General features: G+C 37.2%; 3 protein-coding genes and 1 long non-coding RNA gene across 12 annotated transcripts; 3 read left to right on the forward strand and 1 right to left on the reverse strand.

The window, feature by feature from the left end:
- LOC104792176 (F-box/LRR-repeat protein At3g58980-like) lies at positions 175-2,846 on the forward strand. Its single transcript, XM_010518252.2, has 3 exons — positions 175-1,338; positions 1,547-1,699; positions 1,791-2,846. The coding sequence occupies exons 1-3, from the start codon at positions 454-456 to the stop codon at positions 2,079-2,081; spliced, it is 1,329 nt and encodes a 442-aa protein (XP_010516554.1). The 5' UTR covers positions 175-453; the 3' UTR covers positions 2,082-2,846.
- Positions 2,869-4,053, reverse strand: LOC104792177 (3-isopropylmalate dehydratase small subunit 2-like). The gene has a single exon (XM_010518255.1). It carries the CDS (start codon positions 3,971-3,973, stop codon positions 3,218-3,220), a length of 756 nt encoding a protein of 251 aa, XP_010516557.1. The 5' UTR covers positions 3,974-4,053; the 3' UTR covers positions 2,869-3,217.
- On the forward strand, positions 7,605-9,134 carry LOC109133502. Of its 4 annotated transcripts, none has more exons than XR_002038657.1 (8): positions 7,605-7,730; positions 7,882-8,024; positions 8,116-8,193; positions 8,303-8,437; positions 8,524-8,595; positions 8,688-8,733; positions 8,848-8,947; positions 9,055-9,134. It is a non-coding gene; the product is annotated as an uncharacterized LOC109133502 (long non-coding RNA). The 4 variants fall into 4 exon arrangements; XR_002038659.1 differs by having other exon boundaries at positions 9,069-9,134; XR_002038658.1 differs by having other exon boundaries at positions 7,605-7,724.
- Positions 9,242-13,309, forward strand: LOC104792178 (F-box/LRR-repeat protein At3g58980-like). Of its 6 annotated transcripts, none has more exons than XM_019246905.1 (12): positions 9,242-9,299; positions 9,414-9,500; positions 9,604-9,666; positions 9,772-9,966; positions 10,072-10,113; positions 10,184-10,301; positions 10,401-10,451; positions 10,542-10,577; positions 10,651-10,734; positions 10,850-12,256; positions 12,419-12,562; positions 12,684-13,309. In XM_019246905.1, the coding sequence occupies exons 10-12, from the start codon at positions 11,345-11,347 to the stop codon at positions 13,005-13,007; spliced, it is 1,380 nt and encodes a 459-aa protein (XP_019102450.1). In that variant the 5' UTR covers positions 9,242-9,299; positions 9,414-9,500; positions 9,604-9,666; positions 9,772-9,966; positions 10,072-10,113; positions 10,184-10,301; positions 10,401-10,451; positions 10,542-10,577; positions 10,651-10,734; positions 10,850-11,344; the 3' UTR covers positions 13,008-13,309. The 6 variants fall into 6 exon arrangements, with proteins under 6 accessions (XP_019102450.1, XP_019102449.1, XP_019102451.1 ...); XM_019246904.1 differs by having other exon boundaries at positions 10,200-10,301; XM_019246906.1 differs by having other exon boundaries at positions 10,204-10,301.

Consider the following 17,659-nt stretch of genomic DNA (forward strand, 5'->3'; position numbering starts at 1 on the left):
TAAAATCTGTAATTTTTGTGACGGTTTTAGCTAGCACAAAATTTAGTTATATACAGTAGTTATTCGCAAACCTTAATTGCTGGTTTAATTGATATGCTAAAGAATTACTGGGTAAATTAGTATGATGATGATTCTTTATTGGGCTTTCTTTTCGCATATTATAAAGGAAAAACCCATTATGGCTTTAAAACAAAAGGCCCACGGCTTTCACAAGTCAAGACGGTGCGTTTAACGAAATCCCTCAAAAGGCATGATGAATGAACCTTGTTGATCCTCTTCTTCTTTAGTCAAGAAAGTTCGGGATCAATAGGAGCAAAAATGAAGAAGCTTCTTCACTCTCCTGTTTTCTTCTAGATTTAAGTTCCAGAATCTTGCTTTTTGATTTCCGTCGTCATTTTTGAATTTGTGGTTTGATTGGAACAGATTGGTTCGCTAGGGTTTAGGTGCAAGAAGATGGATCGTATCAGCGATCTACCAGAAGAACTTATTAGGCTAATCGTGAGTTTTCTTGCTGCAAAGGATGCTGCGTCTTTGGTTACCTCAAGGAGGTTTAGGAATCTCTATACCATCATACCAGATCTTGTGTTCGATGACATATTTAAGTTTCAGGGAACTTTCACGGATTTCGTGAGTGAAGCAATGGCTCGGCTGGAAACTACTACGCGCATAAGGAGGTTCTCTTTAAAATCTGAAAGGGGTGGTCTTGATCAAGATCGTATCAACCACTGGCTACGTGATGTGTTAAATCATCGTGGTGTCATGGATATTGAAATTTGTATAAATGGTGGTTATGTATATACATGGCCTTTAGAGTTCTTCACTTGCAAGACACTCAAAAAGATGAAACTTGGAAGAGAAACTATTATCAGTGTGTTGCCTCAGAATGCATTGCTACCAGCGCTTGAGACTCTCTTTTTTGAATCCGTTATGTTCTGTAATCTTGGTGATTGTGCGTTCCAGGCGTTTATTTCGGCCTGCCCTGTGCTTAAGGACCTAACCATTGATGGTATGTGCTGGGAAACTTGGGAATGGTCAGGCACCGTGTCTAGTCAAAGTCTTCAAAGACTTACTATTAGTCGTGATATGCCTCAGGGTTTTGATGGGTTCTATGTTCCTCTGTACATTACTTTTGATACTCCAAGTCTTGCCTACTTAGACTACTGTGATTTTGTCCCGGATGGGTATACATTTGTTAATTTCGAGTCCCTTGTGGAAGCTAAGCTCAATCTTCATTTGATGGTAAATGATGATGATATCTTATGTAGCAATGCAACAAATCTCATTCAAGGGATAAAAAATGTCAAGATCCTGCAACTCTCATCTCCTCGTACTTATGAGGTAAGTGTGTTCTTGTTTCTTCTTTCTTTTTTTTGTTCCATTCTTATATTTGTGGTAGGTAATTACAGCTTGAGACAATGATAGAACTTGAATAGGTGAAGCAAGCGTGCATCTTAAGTTCCATAGGATGTTGCAAACGTTTTTCCTAAGGTTTTGTTCCCAAAATCTGCACTTAGTCAATGACTTGTTGCTTTTATTTGATTTTCAGACGCTTAACGTCTTCCGTGATGCAATTCCGGTATTTGAAAAACTACATCATTTAACTATGACACATGATAATGCCATTTCCATGAGATTCTGTTGGACGTTTCTTCCCTTTTTGCTAAATAAGGCTCCAAATCTGAAGACCCTTGTTATCGAGGTATGACAATGTAATGTATTTTGGACAAACCATTATTTCCTAAACCCTGCTGGTAGACACTTAGATCTTCAATCTCGACCTCTTGCTCCAGGATGTCTTGCACTATCTTAAAGAGCCTGACTATGTGTGCGAGTGTTTGTCGGGATATTCTTGTCTATTGACATGTCCAGTAGAGGTATTGGAGATAACTTTATGGTATGGCGGGGCGACTGGTGAGTTGCAGCAAGTGAGACATTTCTTAGGAAAGTTGCCACGTCTGGAGCTGCTGAAAGTCAATACTTGGAGATGTTTAAGCAATAGTGAGAAGTTAAGAATCCAGACGGATATTCAAAAGTTTCCGAGAGCTTCACCAAACTGCAGGATCCAGCTCAGTTATTTTTGAAAACTACAAGGCTCAATCAAGTATGAAGAACAAACTTTGGTCCTCCGATTTGTGCACATTCTTGGTCATTTTTATTGGATTATCTGCTCCTAGCTAATTTATCTTCAATATGATTCTATCAACTTTGATATCTTAGAAATTGGGACTTTTTCCCCCTTTGCCTTTCGCATGGTATTTGTAATTTAAGCACTCCCAAGTCTCACTGATCCTAATTTCTCACGACGCAGTCGTAGATGCCACAAGTTTAGTATCATATATCTTCTCTGCTTCTTGTCTAGGTCATGTTCCAAGATACCACGCTTCCAGCAAAGCACATATACTGATATACAATGGTTAAAATAATCGTAATGAGCTGGATCAACACCTCTTAGCACTTTAAAGAGGAACTCCGAACGCGAGAACTGGCTGGCGGAGCCAATACTCCATCGGCAAATTCCATCAAACTCCCTTGATTCTTGACTGAGTCAGCAAACACAAGTTTTTCTATAATGGTAAAGAGATTCTGCCACCTCTTTGACAGGACAAATGCAAAAGCGGCCTCCTTTGCATAAAGGAATGAGACAATGTGGCAAACAATATCTCATCAGGTAAACTACTAATCCTCTTGTTAAACCCTAGAAAACCCCTTTTTACTATACTCAAGTAATTCCATCCAATGGAGATCTTAAACCTCAATTTTAACTTACGTTCACCCACTGCAAAAATTATACAAACAAGAAAAAAGAGTTTCAAAGTGGAGATAAACACATTTAACTCAAAAACAGAACAGATCAAAAAAAAAAAAAAAAAAANAACGAAATGTATATATTTATATATGATAAGAAGCAAAAATACAATTGAAAGAGATCAAAAATCTTCTACAAAAACCTTGCTACAGATGAGAAAGGCAGAAGAAGAAAGCTTAAAACTCTGAGTTCGAGAGCACATGCAAATGTATCTAAAGAAGCTGAAACATCCCAAAGAGAGAAGAAGAAAACGAAGCGTCTAGTAAAGAAACTTCACTTCATGCTTCCACGTGGCTCACAAAAAGTCGTGGAAGAAAAGGAATTATTTTGGTTTCAAGATTGGTTTTAGTTACCGGTTATCGAACCAAATAAAACAAACCGGACTAAACCAGGAATAATGGATCATCCGAGTCAACCAGAGGACGACGCAGGAATCATGCCGGCTTTTCTAGCATAAGCGAAGATTCCACCGGCGTCGATCACCGGACCTGCATCACCGAGTGGTTTCAGTTTATATTCTTTCCTCGTCGTATGATTAATCAGCAAACTACTACCGTCTTCCTTGTGCTCGACGGTAACCACATCCCCTGTCTTACACTCGTCGCAAATCCTAACCTCCGATTCCAACGGGAAGATCTCACCTGTAGCTACACAGTTCCTGAAGAAGATCCTAGCGTACGATTCCGCCACCACGGCTTTAGCTCCCGCAGCTCCGAGGCAGACCGGAGCGTGTTCGCGGGAAGATCCGCAGCCGAAGTTATCACCGCCGATGATGACTGAGTACTTCGATTTCATCTCCCCTGGAACCACGAAACGTTCACTGTATAACTTTGGTAAGCCGTTGAGCGCGAACGAGCCGAGCTTCTCCCGGTCTTCTGGAATGGAAGGGATGAGAGTGCCGTACTCGGCGGGGATGATCTGATCGGTGTCTATGTTGTCTTTCAAGACGAAGCAGAGGCCGTGAAATGTCTCTCTGTTATGCGACTCGCCTGATTCGGAGGAAGATACGGCGGCGCGTGTGATGATCGCGGAGGAGGAGGAGATAAGTGGTTTGAAGTTGAAACCCGCGGTGGTGGAATTGAGTCGGAAGACAGGAGATGGCGAGAGAGATGAGGTGGAAGCCGATTTGAAGAGTGCATGGTTTACAGAATGCAGAGAAGTCGCCATTGTTTTGCTGCTTATTGGTCCTCGTTTGTGAAGCACACGAAACGAAAGGAAACAGAGTAATTTTATATAGGGAAAATTGGAAAAATGAAAATACAATTCTTAATTACGAATATATAAATTTAATAGTGGAAAATACAATCCCAAACGTGCGTATTGACTATTTAGAGACGAAGGGTAGGTAGGTCGCTGTGTAATAAAACGTGATGAATTCGATATTTTTTTTGTTAAAGATTGTGTTTATGAATTTGATATTCATGGATTTTTATATGAGAAAAAGAAAAGTAAGGTCGTCCAAAAAATAAAATAAAAAATAAAACAGAAATTACTATATTGACTACAAACTTATAAACTATAATTTTATGACTGTTTTGCTAGCATTTTTAAAAACTTATTTACAGTTATCTACGATGGCGAATCTATGAATAATTTTTACTGGAGTTAACACATAACTAAATATATATATTTTTTTTAAAGCAGATATATAAAAATATTTTACAAAATCACTCGTACATATTCTAAAATCTCTTCGTCAAAATTTCATTTGTAACGGATAAAAATACATATTTTCAATGAACAAAGGAAACAATCAATTCAAAAGGTGATTTCCAATCCAATTGAAATCTACATAAACAATAATTAACAGTTCATGTTTTTTTGTAAAAACTACATATTTCATAGCAATGACAAATATTAGATACAAAGTCAGAAATTCTGATTGGAAAAATTAGTATTTTTTAATAAATTTTATCCAATATTCAACATAGATATATAAATATGTATTATATGAAATATATTTTTAGAATAATGTCAAATAAACAAAAGTTTGATCTGAAAATTTGCCTAACTTGAATAGTTGAATTAAGATGACGACAACAATGAGGAAGAGATGTTGAAGGGAAAAGAAGAATAATTTTTTTCACGTAATCTTTATATTATTAAGTTAGAGTTTTATGTTATTTAATTAGAACCGTTTAATTGTTTTGCTAAGAAGAATATTAATGATCTAATAAAGATAAAGTCCACCAACTAAGTATTATTTTTTATTGGTTTTTATGTGGGTTGAATAAGGTGCAATCGTATCAAAAACTAATATATGTATTAGTAAAGTTTTTTTAAATAACGAAGAGTCAATTGACGCCTCGCTCTTGTGCGTGGGTTATCCACTTTTTTTTTTTGTCATCTAAACTTTTTCATAGAAGAAGTGTTCAACATACAAAAACGGCAGTTAACAACATAATTCCAAAAACTAAAGTCAGTGGATAAATGACCATTTCTGGAAACTTAAGCCGGCAAGTAACACATTTCCGGAAACTATGACTTAAGAACATAAACAAAAGCCAAAACCTAAAGTAAAAGTTTATAAAGAGAATGAGAGAAGGATCAAAGCTCTAAAACTGTCCAACTGAAACTGAGCAATCCCACTAAACTTTCCCAAAGAACCTGTAAGCACCGTAGAGTACCCAGAAGACCGGAAGCACTAAGATAGCACACCGTAGAAAAGCCATCAACCAAACGGTAGGAACGAAATAAGAATTCATACCATAACAGAGAAATAGAAACCACAACCACCACAACAAACCATAACCCCATGGAGGGCGAACTAAACTAGGAGCAAAGAAAAACCTTGCGAATCGACATGCGATACAAGTCAAAGAAGACCAGCAACTCTTACACGCGGACCCTCGTCAAACCCAGCTTCAGCCATTTACAGACCCAAAACTGGTAACCTCCTCGCAAGAGAAGAGCTGAAGGACTATTCCATTGCTCTTGTCTAGAAATCAACTCCAAAACTCCAAAAAGCCACAGAGGAGAACTAGTAGATGACTATCAACAAAAAAAACATTCGAATGACCAACACAAGGAATGATACCTAGCTCGCAATGCCCACACTAACAAACCAACAAACCCAAACTAGCAGAAGAACTAAGAACCAATTCAAACCCTTAACTAGAGAAGGCATATTGCGAAGAAAATACAAACCACATCTCAAAGCAAAGTAAAACCCTCGGATGAAGGCATAACGACACTAAAACCAACACAGCCTTGATGAAAAACCCGCAATCCAAAGAAGAGAGAGACGAGAGAGATACAATACCAATCAATGAAAACGACCCGCGATCGTCTCCTTTAAGCCACCAGCCATGAGAGCACCACCCGATCTGAGCCACAACCTAGACTATCCTGTTAACAAACGAATCTGTCTCTACCACAACCAAAACTCACGCCGATGGCTTCTCCTCCTTCAATCGATCTTTGCTTCACATGGGAATCTGACAACAAGACTGCTTCAACACCGAAACAGAACAAAGAGAACAAAGACTAAGAGGGAAGACTAAGATCTACACCCTCCCACAGCTCCGGCATGGTGCCCGGCAGCCAGAGAGGACAAATCGAAAAACTCAAGTTCTTTTTCTCCACATTACACATACTTTATTAGTTTATTTGCTAGTTTAATTAAATTAAAAAAAAATGCAAAACAGAAAAGTTGGTGGTTGAAAATAGTATCATTAATATAGGAAAAGCCCCCGGCTTTAAAATAAAGGCCCACCACTTTCACTTGTTCAAACGGTGCGTTTGTGGACAAGAATTCTTAAAAGGCTGGAAACGTAGCGTTTTGAAAGTTGGGATCAATTCATAAAAAAAAACTTTTTCACTCTCTGTCTCTAATGAATTCTTCTTTCAAAGATTTCCAAAATCGTGCTTCTTCTAAATAAAATTAGTGAAGTTGGGGACAAACGGTCCGTTAACGTAGAACTAAATCCTAATTTGTTACTTCTTGTTACTCGTCGTCAGCCAAATCATATTGGATCTGTCATTCCAATTGAAAAATCCCTTCGTCACTGACACTAACCATCGAATTAACTCTGTCGATTTCCTAAACGAGGTCGTTACATTTTCCTTTTCTTTCTTTAAAAAAAAAAAGTAAGTTCCTCTTTCACTAACATATTATAGAACTACAGTGGGAGTATTTGATTTGGCGAAAAAAAAAACTAGGAGTATTAGAAAGGGAAATTGGCGAGAATAACCTAAAAAAAATTATAATTCACCCACTAACCATACTAACCATATAAACCTTATATACTCTATATTTTATGTATTAATTACATATTTTATCCTTACAACAACAACCACCACCCCTACCAACCCAACCACCATCACCTCCTACCACCACAATCACCACCACTCCTACCACCACTTCCGGCGACCATCTCCGACGACCATTTCCGGCAACCAATTCCGACGACTAACGTTGGTAATTTTTTCCGACAACCAAATCCGGTGAACTACTCTGGCGATTTGTCGGCGACTTTTCTGACGACTTTTTCCGGTGAACTTCGCTGGTGACTCTCTCTGGTGATCTTTGCTGGCGGCCATCTCCGCCAGCTACCTCCGCCGGCCGGCCACCATTATTACCATTTATCAACACTAAATTGGTAATTTTTTCTATCTCTAATCTTAATTTACTAATTTTTTCAATTATTTTATTCTATAATTTTTTTGTTTTGGTGAGTGAGCAAATACACCCTATTAGAAAAGTAATAATTTCTTTTAGTTTTATTTTTATAACAGTATATAAAAAGGAAAAGGAAATTTTGGTCGAGACCTCTCTGTTTATAAATACTTGCTCTCATATTCTGGTTTTAGTTAATCCAAACTAGAACACAGACTCTTCTTCAGAGAGTGTGAGAGAGCGAACGCGGGCGGTCGGTTCTAATGGAGACGAGGGAGAGCAAACTTACATGAAACCAAGGTAGAGGTAACTTTTCGCGTTCTTCTAAACCCTAGGGATCGATTTGATTTTCGTGTGAATGTTTCGCTTTTGAAATTAAGAGTTCCGCTTTTTGTATTACATATGGGATCTTAATTAAGGAATGGGTTTGTTTGTTTCTTTTGGTGAGACGAAACAGGTCTTTGTGTTCGTGTTCCAGCCAGGAAGGACGATGATTTCTTGACTCAGATTTTTCTTGGATGAAGTAGTAGATTCAGAACACAAAAACGGCCGCCGGCGTGTTCTTACAGTACGAACAACATCAAACTGATCGATTGAAAGGTAATCCAGGTCTTTCTCTTGTCGGCGATGTTCCTCTTGTTATAGTTTTTTTTTCTTTTTTAATGTGTTTATTAATTCTTTTACCTGCAAGGAAACGAGTGTTAAAAACGTAGCTAGCACTACCAAATCTGATTCAGCAAAGGCGACAAGAGCGCAAAACAAGTCATAGGTATCTTTCTAAACCCTATGAATCGGATTCTCCGATGTTTTGCTTTCGTTTTTGTATATGGGATCTTAATTAATGAGTTTGTTGTTTCTTTTTGGATTAAACGATTCAGGTCTGTGTCTGTGTTCGTGTTCCAACCAGGACCATGACTCAGATTTTCTCAAGGACGTATGAAGCACATTCAGAACAAACACGGTCGCCGACGTGTTCTTACAGTACTAACAACATCAAACTGATCGATTGAAAGGTATATATAGGTTTCTTTGTCTTGTCTGCTTCCTCGAATTCGTTTTCACTTAGGCTGGTTGTTTTAACGAAGCTTCTTCTATGCAGATAGGAGATATGCTTTTGTTTGAAGAATTAAGAAGATTCAGAACCAAACAATAACTAAACCTTCGCCTTACGGTAACAACGTCAATTTTGAGATTTTTTCATTGTTTTATTTGTTGCTTGTCTTGATGATGGTTCATTCGCTTTCTTGGCATGTATAATTTTAGGGACGACCGGCCCAACAGCAAGTCACCAATAATGGGAAAATCCTCTGTAAGTAAACACTTTAAGATCCTTATCATCATGATATTATTTCCATCTGTTTCAAGTTTTATGATCCCTCAACCAATAATGATATCTCTTCTCTTTCTTATTCTCTACTCTCAGAATCCAAGATGAATAATATCTGGTGGAAGTATTGTTTTCGTGCCTTTCTTCTTTTAACTCTCATCTGATTTGACGAGAAACTCCACAACGACATAAAAAGGTAAATATTCTTGGGGCTTACTGTGTGTTTCTTCAACTCTCACCTGAATGTTTTGCTTTCTTAAACATGACTTTTGTTTTAAGTAATGGGTTAGTTTCTTTTTGGAGATTCTGTGATACAGCCTTCCACAAAAACAACTCGTCATCGGAGGAGAGAAGAAGCTCATTGCTGTTTTCCAACAATTCAGGCAAGTCGTCCCATTACTCAACAAAATCACTCAATACGTTCGCTTTAGTGGTTCCCCATCCATAAGTGAGACTGAGACTTTTTTGGTTTTCTTGTTTGCTGCTTCTCCAGATGATACTGAATTTTGGACCCAATCGATGGAAAATAATCATCTTCTTATTTCTCTGTAAGTCATCTCATATTCCTCTCTGCTTTTCTTTATTTTCTTCTGTTTCAAGTTGATTCATTTCCCTTAACCAGTAATCCTTTTGTTTTTGTTTTTGTGATTGTCAACAAGAAGGTGTTACTGAAGTGGAACTCGACAAGGCACCAGAATTCAAAGCAAAACCCTTTGAACAAAACCCTTTATGATCTCATATTCCTCTCTGTAAGTCATCTCATATTCCTCTCTGCTTTTCTTTACTTTCTTCTGTTTCAAGTTTATCCATCTCCCTTAACTAGTAATCCTTTTGTGTTTGTTGAACAACAAGGTGCTACTGAAGTGGAACTCGACAAGGCACCAGAATTCAAAGCAAAACCCTGTGAACAAAAAGGTACTTGTCCTTGCCTCATGCAACAATTCCCTTCCACAGGTAATAAACAATTGAGGTACTCTCTGATTCTTTTAACATTTTTTTTTTGTTTTGATTACGTTCTAGGATGGTGCTGTTTTCCTTGTCTAACTGACCTTAAGAAGCTGCAAACTGCTAGAAAGATGGTTAATCTGCTGAGGTATTCGTCTGCACTCAGGCCAAAAAAATAGCACTACCTATCTGATTCAGGAAAATCGAAGCCATCACAAAGGCAAAAGCTAGATGCTGACCTAACGATAGAAAAAAGCCTCTTCTTGCTCTGTAAGTAATCTCAAAGTCCTATATTTTCATTGGTCCTTTGTTGCTTCTCTAGATGATGGAGATATATAATCTATGGTTCACTCTTTCTTGCATGTATAATTTTAGGGATGACCGGCCCAACAACAACAACAATGGGAAAAATCCACTGTAAGTAAACACTTATTAAGAGATCCTTATCATGATTCATCAAATCAAGTCATCACAAAGCAAAATATAGATGATGGAAATTCAAGACAGGTGAGCCAATTATTGTTTCAAAATCAGCAAGCTCTTCATCATAGCTCCAGCTTTTGCCTTCACCACAAACAATTACACCACATCTGCCATAATTCAAGGTAAGTAACTAGTACTAAATACCTTCCATCAGAGATTACATTCTGTTTCACGTTCCTCTTGTAATAGTTTTTTTTTGTGCATTTATTGCTTCACTGCAGGGAAATAAAGTTATCGAAAGGCAAAAGCTAGATGATGAAAAATCAAGACAGGTAAGCCAAATTGTTACAAAATCAGCATGGTTCACTCGTAATCTCACTGCATAACTGAAACTCTTTCCTCCTCATCATTGATTAACGTAGATTCTCTCAAGAACAACAAGAACGGATAAAACCTCTGTAAGGAAACTCAAGATCCTTATCATGAAAACAACGTCCTCTTCTGAACAACGTCCTCTTCGTGTCTTTGCAGGTGATGATCAGAAGAGGACGTTGTTTTCATGGCATTTCTTCAGTTCACATCTGATTTGAGGAGAAACTCCACAACGAGAAAAAGGTAATTATTTTCGTCAACTCTCATCTGCATGTTTTGCTGTTTTAGATAAGAGTTATGTTTTTTTATATATTTGGATATTAGTTGATGGGTTTTTCTTTTTTCTTTTTCTTTGGAGATTCTGTGGAACAGCTCGTTACAAAAACAACTCAGGCAAGAAGCTTAACCGTCGATGCAAAGACCCCATTGCTGATTTCGTACTCAACAAAATCACTCAATACATTCGCATCAGTTCCCCATCCTTCTTTAGATGTTCACTTTCTTCCCATTCATGTTGGGGGTGTGATGCTGAAATTATGGTCCCAAAAAAGGAAAGCCCACGAATTTAAAAAACAGCAAAAAGGCCCTTTATTTTAAACCTAAGCGTTTTCATCAAAAGGCTAAAACGCAGCGTTTTTTAGAAAGTATGGAAACCTTGTTGATCTACAAAGTTCCAAGAAGAAATGAAGCAGTATCTTCTCTAGTTATTTCTTCACTCTCCATCTTCTCGCTGGGTTTCTAGATTAAGTTCTTAGTCGTTTGTTCCAAAATCGTGCTTGTGGATTTCATCATCTTCGTTGAGTTTGTGGTTTGATTGGAACGGATTGGTTCGCTAGGGTTTAAGTCCAAGAAGATGGATCGGATCATAAGCGATCTACCAGATGAAATTATTAGGCTAATCGTGAGTCTTCTTGCTTTAAAGGATGCTGCGTCTTTGTTGGTTACCTCAAGGTTGTTTGGGAATCTCTATACCATCATACCAGATCTTGAATTCGATTGCGAAGCTAAGTTTCAGGGGACTTTCACGGATTTCGTCAGTGAAGCAATGGCTCGGCTGGAAACTGCTACGCGCATAAGGAGGTTCTCTTTAAAATATGAAAGGGGTGGTCTTGATCAAGTTCGTATCAACCACTGGCTACGTGATGTGTTAAATCATCGTGGTGTCATGGTTCTTGAAATGGGCATATGTGGTGATAATGGATATACGTTGCCTTTCGAGATCTTCACTTGCAAGACACTCAATAAGCTGAAACTAGGGCGGGAAATTGTTATCAGTCTTCTCCCTGAGAATGCTTTGCTACCAAGCCTTGAGACTCTCGTTTTCGACTCTGTTCGGTTCTGTAATCCTGTTGATTGTGCGTTCAAGGCGTTTATTTCGGCTTGCCCTGTGCTTAAGGAACTAGTCATTGATGGTATGTGCTGGGAAACTTGCGAATGGTCAGGCATCGTGTCTAGTCAAAGTCTTCAAAGACTTACAATTGGTCGTGAACTGTCAGGTTTTGATGGACCTGATCCTCAGTACATTAGTTTTGATACTCCAAGTCTTACCTACTTAGACTACTGTGATTTTGTCCCGGATGGGTACACAACTGTTAATTTCGAGTCCCTTGTGGAAGCTAAGCTCAATCTTCTTGTGATGGTAAATCGCCGATGGGATTGGGAGTTTGCAAATGATGGTGATATCTTGTCTAGCAATGCAACAAATCTGATTCAAGGGATAAGAAATGTCCAGATCCTGGAATTATCATCTCCTTATACTTTTGAGGTAATTGTGTCATTGTTTCTCTTTTGTCTATTCTTTTTATCTTTTTTTATTTCTTGTAGTTGGTAATTACAGTTTCATACAATAATAGAGCATGTATAGGTGAACAAAGCTAGCATTTTAAGGTGCATAGGATGTTGACTCGTTGAATTGATTTGGTTTCAGATGCTTTACTTCTTCCGTGAGGCAATTCCAGTATTTGAAAAGCTACATCATTTAACTATGACGCATGATGATGCGGGATTCTGTTGGAGATTTCTTCCATTTTTGCTAAACAAGGCTCCAAATCTGAAGACTCTTGTTATCGAGGTGTGACAATGTATTTACGACAAACATTAATTTCCAAAACCTCCTAATGTATACTCCTATATATATATATATATATATATATATATATATCTTCAATCTCAAATCCTTCCTCTTGCTGCAGTGTGGATTGCACTGTCTTGAACCTGACAATGTTGAAGAAGCTGACTTTGCTGAAGAACCTGATTATGTTTGCCAGTGTTTGCTGGGATATTCTTGTCTATTGACATGTCCAGTAGAGGTCTTGGAGATAACTTTATGGTATGGCGGGACGACTGGTGAGTTGCAGCAAGTAAAACATTTCTTAGGAAAGTTGCCACGTCTGGAGCTGCTGAAAGTGTATACTTGGAGAAGAATAAGCAATAGCGAGAAGTTAAGAATCCACACTCATATTCAAATGTTTCCGAGAACTTCATCCAACTGCAGGGTCCAGCTCAGTTTTATATGAAAACTAGTAGCTCAAGCATGAAGAACAAACATTGGTCCTCCTAGTTGCTTAAGTCTGGTGGAACATGAATCGGTTTGTGCACATTCTTGGTCACGTTTTATCTCTAGTTACTCCCTGTGATCTTTTATTAATTGGATTCTCCTAGTTATCTTCAGTGTGATTTTATCTACTTTCTAGGCATGATATGATTTGTAACTCAGTTTGCTTCGATGGGCACTTAGTTTATGTCTCAGATGATCATATGAACTTCAGTCCTACGTGAGAAAAAAATTTAATCATAAAGGGGATGATTTTTTTGTGAATGTTTCGGGATTGTACTTTCTAAGAGCAATTGTCGATCGCAATTGGGACTACCTCGAAGTTTGAACAACTTGGTCTCATCTTAATTAATCAAAAAATCAAAACGGCTTCGTAGAATCAGTCCCTCCTCACTCGATTGGATCTTTGCACGCGATGTTGTAGATGACCATTAAGGAGAATCAAATGCGATCCCGGATTAATGATATAATTCCGAGTTTATCTTTCTCAAGTCTCAGATAAAACTCCTCAAGGGAAAAAGAAAAGAAGAGACCAACCTAAACAGCTTCGTTATGGGTTTTAATATTACAACTGGTTGTACATCTTAGAAAGTAATGGAACTGTTTGATAATCATCATGTATTATTAGTTTTTTTTTTGTTTCATCTCTTTTATCATCAATTTAGTAGACAAAAATGATATGCCACGTGAAATGATTATTTCTGGGAGTTGATTATGCCATGTCAAAAATGGTGTATTATTTCCTCAGCATTTTATTAGTTGTCCTGTACGTATATTATCTTCAAAATTTTGGGGTTGGTAAAAGGAGAGATTAAAGTCGTTTAACAGATTCCATGTTTTAATTTGTATAGAGAATTCATCTAACGTTTGTTTTTAATAGGCTATAGGTTTGGTAATTGACTTCAATTTATCATTATACGCATACGATCTAGTGTTCTACTTAATACATCAAATGTTCGATTTGATGTACACACATTATGTTATAGACTTCCCTGTGATATCCAAAATCTAGAAAGACGTTACGAAGATTAATTATGATGAATTCACCCAAAGATCAACCACTGTTTCATTATACAACTATATATATAACCACACGTCCAATTGTCCAAATAAATGTAATCTATGAACATATCATGATTCGTTAAGGATGATGAATATATATATATATTTTAAAAGGATGATGAATAATTAATTATCATCATGCGGATAGGACATCAACGATGCTTTGCATGACGTTTACTTGCATGCTAAGACACTTGATGTAATGAGCCGTCTCCACCATCAGTTTTAACGTCTCCATATCTCCACCACCCGACACGACTGTTCTCAGCCTATCCGTATCCGTCGTCTCGTACCTCCTCAAACGCCGCTGCCATATCCTTCCTCTGATGACGTCAGTGAAAACGCATATTTGTGGCTATGCTTAATATACAAGTAAATAAGACACACAAGCTTTGTTTACGAGGTTCGGTTTTTCCTACATCTTCGGGACCTAGTCCAGAACGAATCCACTAGAACAAGATAGCAATTACAGCTGTATATGATAAAAGCACTACTATGCCTATCATTATTTTCTAGATGAATACCATCAAAAGATCTCTCTATCTTGTTGATGTGGCGACACCACAAATCCTGTGTGCATCTCTTGAAACTACCTTGAAGGGCGCAAGTCTTTCCTATTATACAACAAATAGGAATTTTCTATTATACAACAAATAGGAAAGTTTCTCTCCATGATCCCATCTTGAATTTTCCATTCAAGATGTTCATCCTGCTCAACAACCGCCACTTGGCTTGTCCAAGTCGGCCTTAAGCTTCTATACTCAAACTCTTCAATTCAGCTTCTTGTACTACTTCATGTATTAACGTCGGACTAGTACAAGAACTGCTTCAGACGTTTGATACCATCTCCATTGAATCTGACCCTCTTGGCTTGTCCAAGTTGTCCCCAAACTTCTGTATTTCAACTCTTTAAAGTACTCACACAGTTCGACGTCATGTATAACTTCATGTAATACCTCTTGTACTACTTTGGAACTTCACATATGTATTTACTGCAACTGTGTCAAGTAGTGCTTCAACAACTTTGTTAGTTCTGCTGATTGTCTTCACACCATCTATGAGACATCTGTGATGATTCTATTTTGTTGTCTCATATATCACAATGTTGTATGACATCCTGATTTAGTAGCAATCCCATGACATGTTTCGAACAACTTATAAAACTCACTCAACACATACACCTTCAGTCAGCACCTGATGATCTCTTCTTTGGTTTTGTGCTGGCTTGGGCTCGACGATGGAGCCTCCACAAAATGGCTCTGCTCCCTGTCTGGCTAGTCCCTCCCGCGGCTCTGGCCATGGAGACGTAAGCAGCAGTCTTGATCTTCCTCACTCGCTCGGTTGTTTTCTTCGGACCGATGAAGGATTTTCGTCTTCTCAGCTTTGAGAGAGAATGAAGGAAGTGGACGGCATAAAGGTTTTTTCTCGGGGTGTTTACGTTTAGGCTGTGAGTTGTAGATGAGGCCATCGCTCTATGTATCGTGGTTCAGAAACACAAATGAAGAATAAACTTAATCTATATATAACGGAGAAAAAAGAAAGACCATAGATTTTACAAGTACATAAAAGGCAATTCACTTTTTGAAGATTATATTGTGTATACGTGTAATTGCCTTTAATTGTATACTTTTCATTAATTTAAACAGGTTTGTTATCTTGTGTACTATTATTATTCATTCTATATATTATAAATTAAGAAAAACATGTACATCGATTTATGTTTATTGAAGATTAACACATGAAGCTATTTGAATCCATCCATATACTATACAAGCTGCGATTATATTTGTCATTAACAATACATCTTATTTTATTTTAAAACATTTTTTTTCAAAAAAAAAGAGTGCTATTAACCTTTTTATATTCTAATAATGAACAATTACATTTGTTTTGTTTTGGAGTACTCTTCAAAAAAACATAGGCACGTCAGTGTCCGACAATCCGAATCCAAAACTGGTTTTAGGAATTGCAGTGAACAAAATATACATCTGGAACTATGGTAATAGAAGAATGAAACTAAAACTGGAGTTGGACAAGTAGGTCCACAATTGGGCCAACCACCACATGAAAGCACATGGCCACAAACCTTTACGCATCCACTTTCTCTAATCTTATCCTTAAATTAATTATTGCTAACCAATATCTTTTGTTCATAATTACACGGTTAGTCAGTCCTCTCTCTCTCTCTGTGTATTCTAAACTAAAACATTTGAAATACAATATTTAAATTTGAAGGTATTTCTTAATCACTTCAAATCTAAATTTGTTTTAAGAATAAAGGCGGCTGAGTAAGCTTGAACTTGCAACTATGAACAGTCTGCACGAACAATTGAAAACACACTCCTCCCTCCGGTCCATAAGCGCTGCTGACATGTGGCTTCTCTGTTCGTTATAATTTCCGTTGAAACAAACATGTTGGCCTTTCCCTCCATTTTATTAAATTTATTGTTATCAAGTACAATAGTTGCATATTCGCAGTACTTATTAAACCCCTCTATAAAGCGTGACAAGATGCACTTTTTTTTTTTTGTTTTTGAAAAATACTTTTTAAAATCCATCTTATGAATTGATCGTGAATATTTTGTTTTTCGCTTACGGAAGTAGTTTGCTAACCAATAATCTCATTATTAATTAAAGAAAGGAATTCTGATTATTTTATAAGAATAAGAGATTCAATAAAATAAATAAATATAAATGGCCAATACGTTCATCCGTATACCATGCTCAAATTTCTCCAACAAAAAAAAATGAGGTAGAAAAAGAGATAGTACAATAGAGAAGATCACAAGTTTGCATGTTGATGGCCCATATTAACATTCTATATTTAAGGGCCGTAATTGTTTGTCTGATTTATTTAATGCATGTTTTTTAATATATATATATATATAGTATATATAATGCAATATGTTTATCAAAGTATATATACTTGGAATTTTAATTGGATCTATATATACAAGTGTACTACATTCAACGTGATCGATCATCGTACTAATTAACACAAACTATTAAGTTCACCGTCCTACAAATTTCTGAATGTGAAAACATAATCCTACCGGTTTTTTACTATCCTAGATTCAAGTAGAATACATCATCAAGGATAAAGGATCCATTACCCCATATTGTCGAACCGAAGATGATAAAACATATCAAGAGTAGTAAAATAGAGCAAATTTACACGCACACGGACAAAAAAAAAAGGATAACAATTGATAAGAGAGAATCGAATGGCAGTAGATATTACAAAGTTTGTATATACAAATACCAATTGATCACACCTTTATTCACGACAAGAGAAAATACAACAATATGACGTATACAAAATACAACCAAACACAAAAAAAAAAACACGTAATACACAACTATAATCATATTACGTACATTTACTTCTTTTTTCTTTGTTTAACCACATGATTGATTAGTTGATGATAATTATAAGAGGCCAGAGTCGAAAACGACACCTGTTGACGGCAACCACGATTTCCCGTCAATGAAACCCGAGACGGTAAACCCTTGAGCTTCGGTCAACGTCAACGCCGGGTGATACCCGGCCCA

This window comes from Camelina sativa, chromosome 6, assembly GCF_000633955.1.
Source record: "Camelina sativa cultivar DH55 chromosome 6, Cs, whole genome shotgun sequence".
Taxonomy (NCBI): Eukaryota; Viridiplantae; Streptophyta; class Magnoliopsida; order Brassicales; family Brassicaceae; genus Camelina; species Camelina sativa.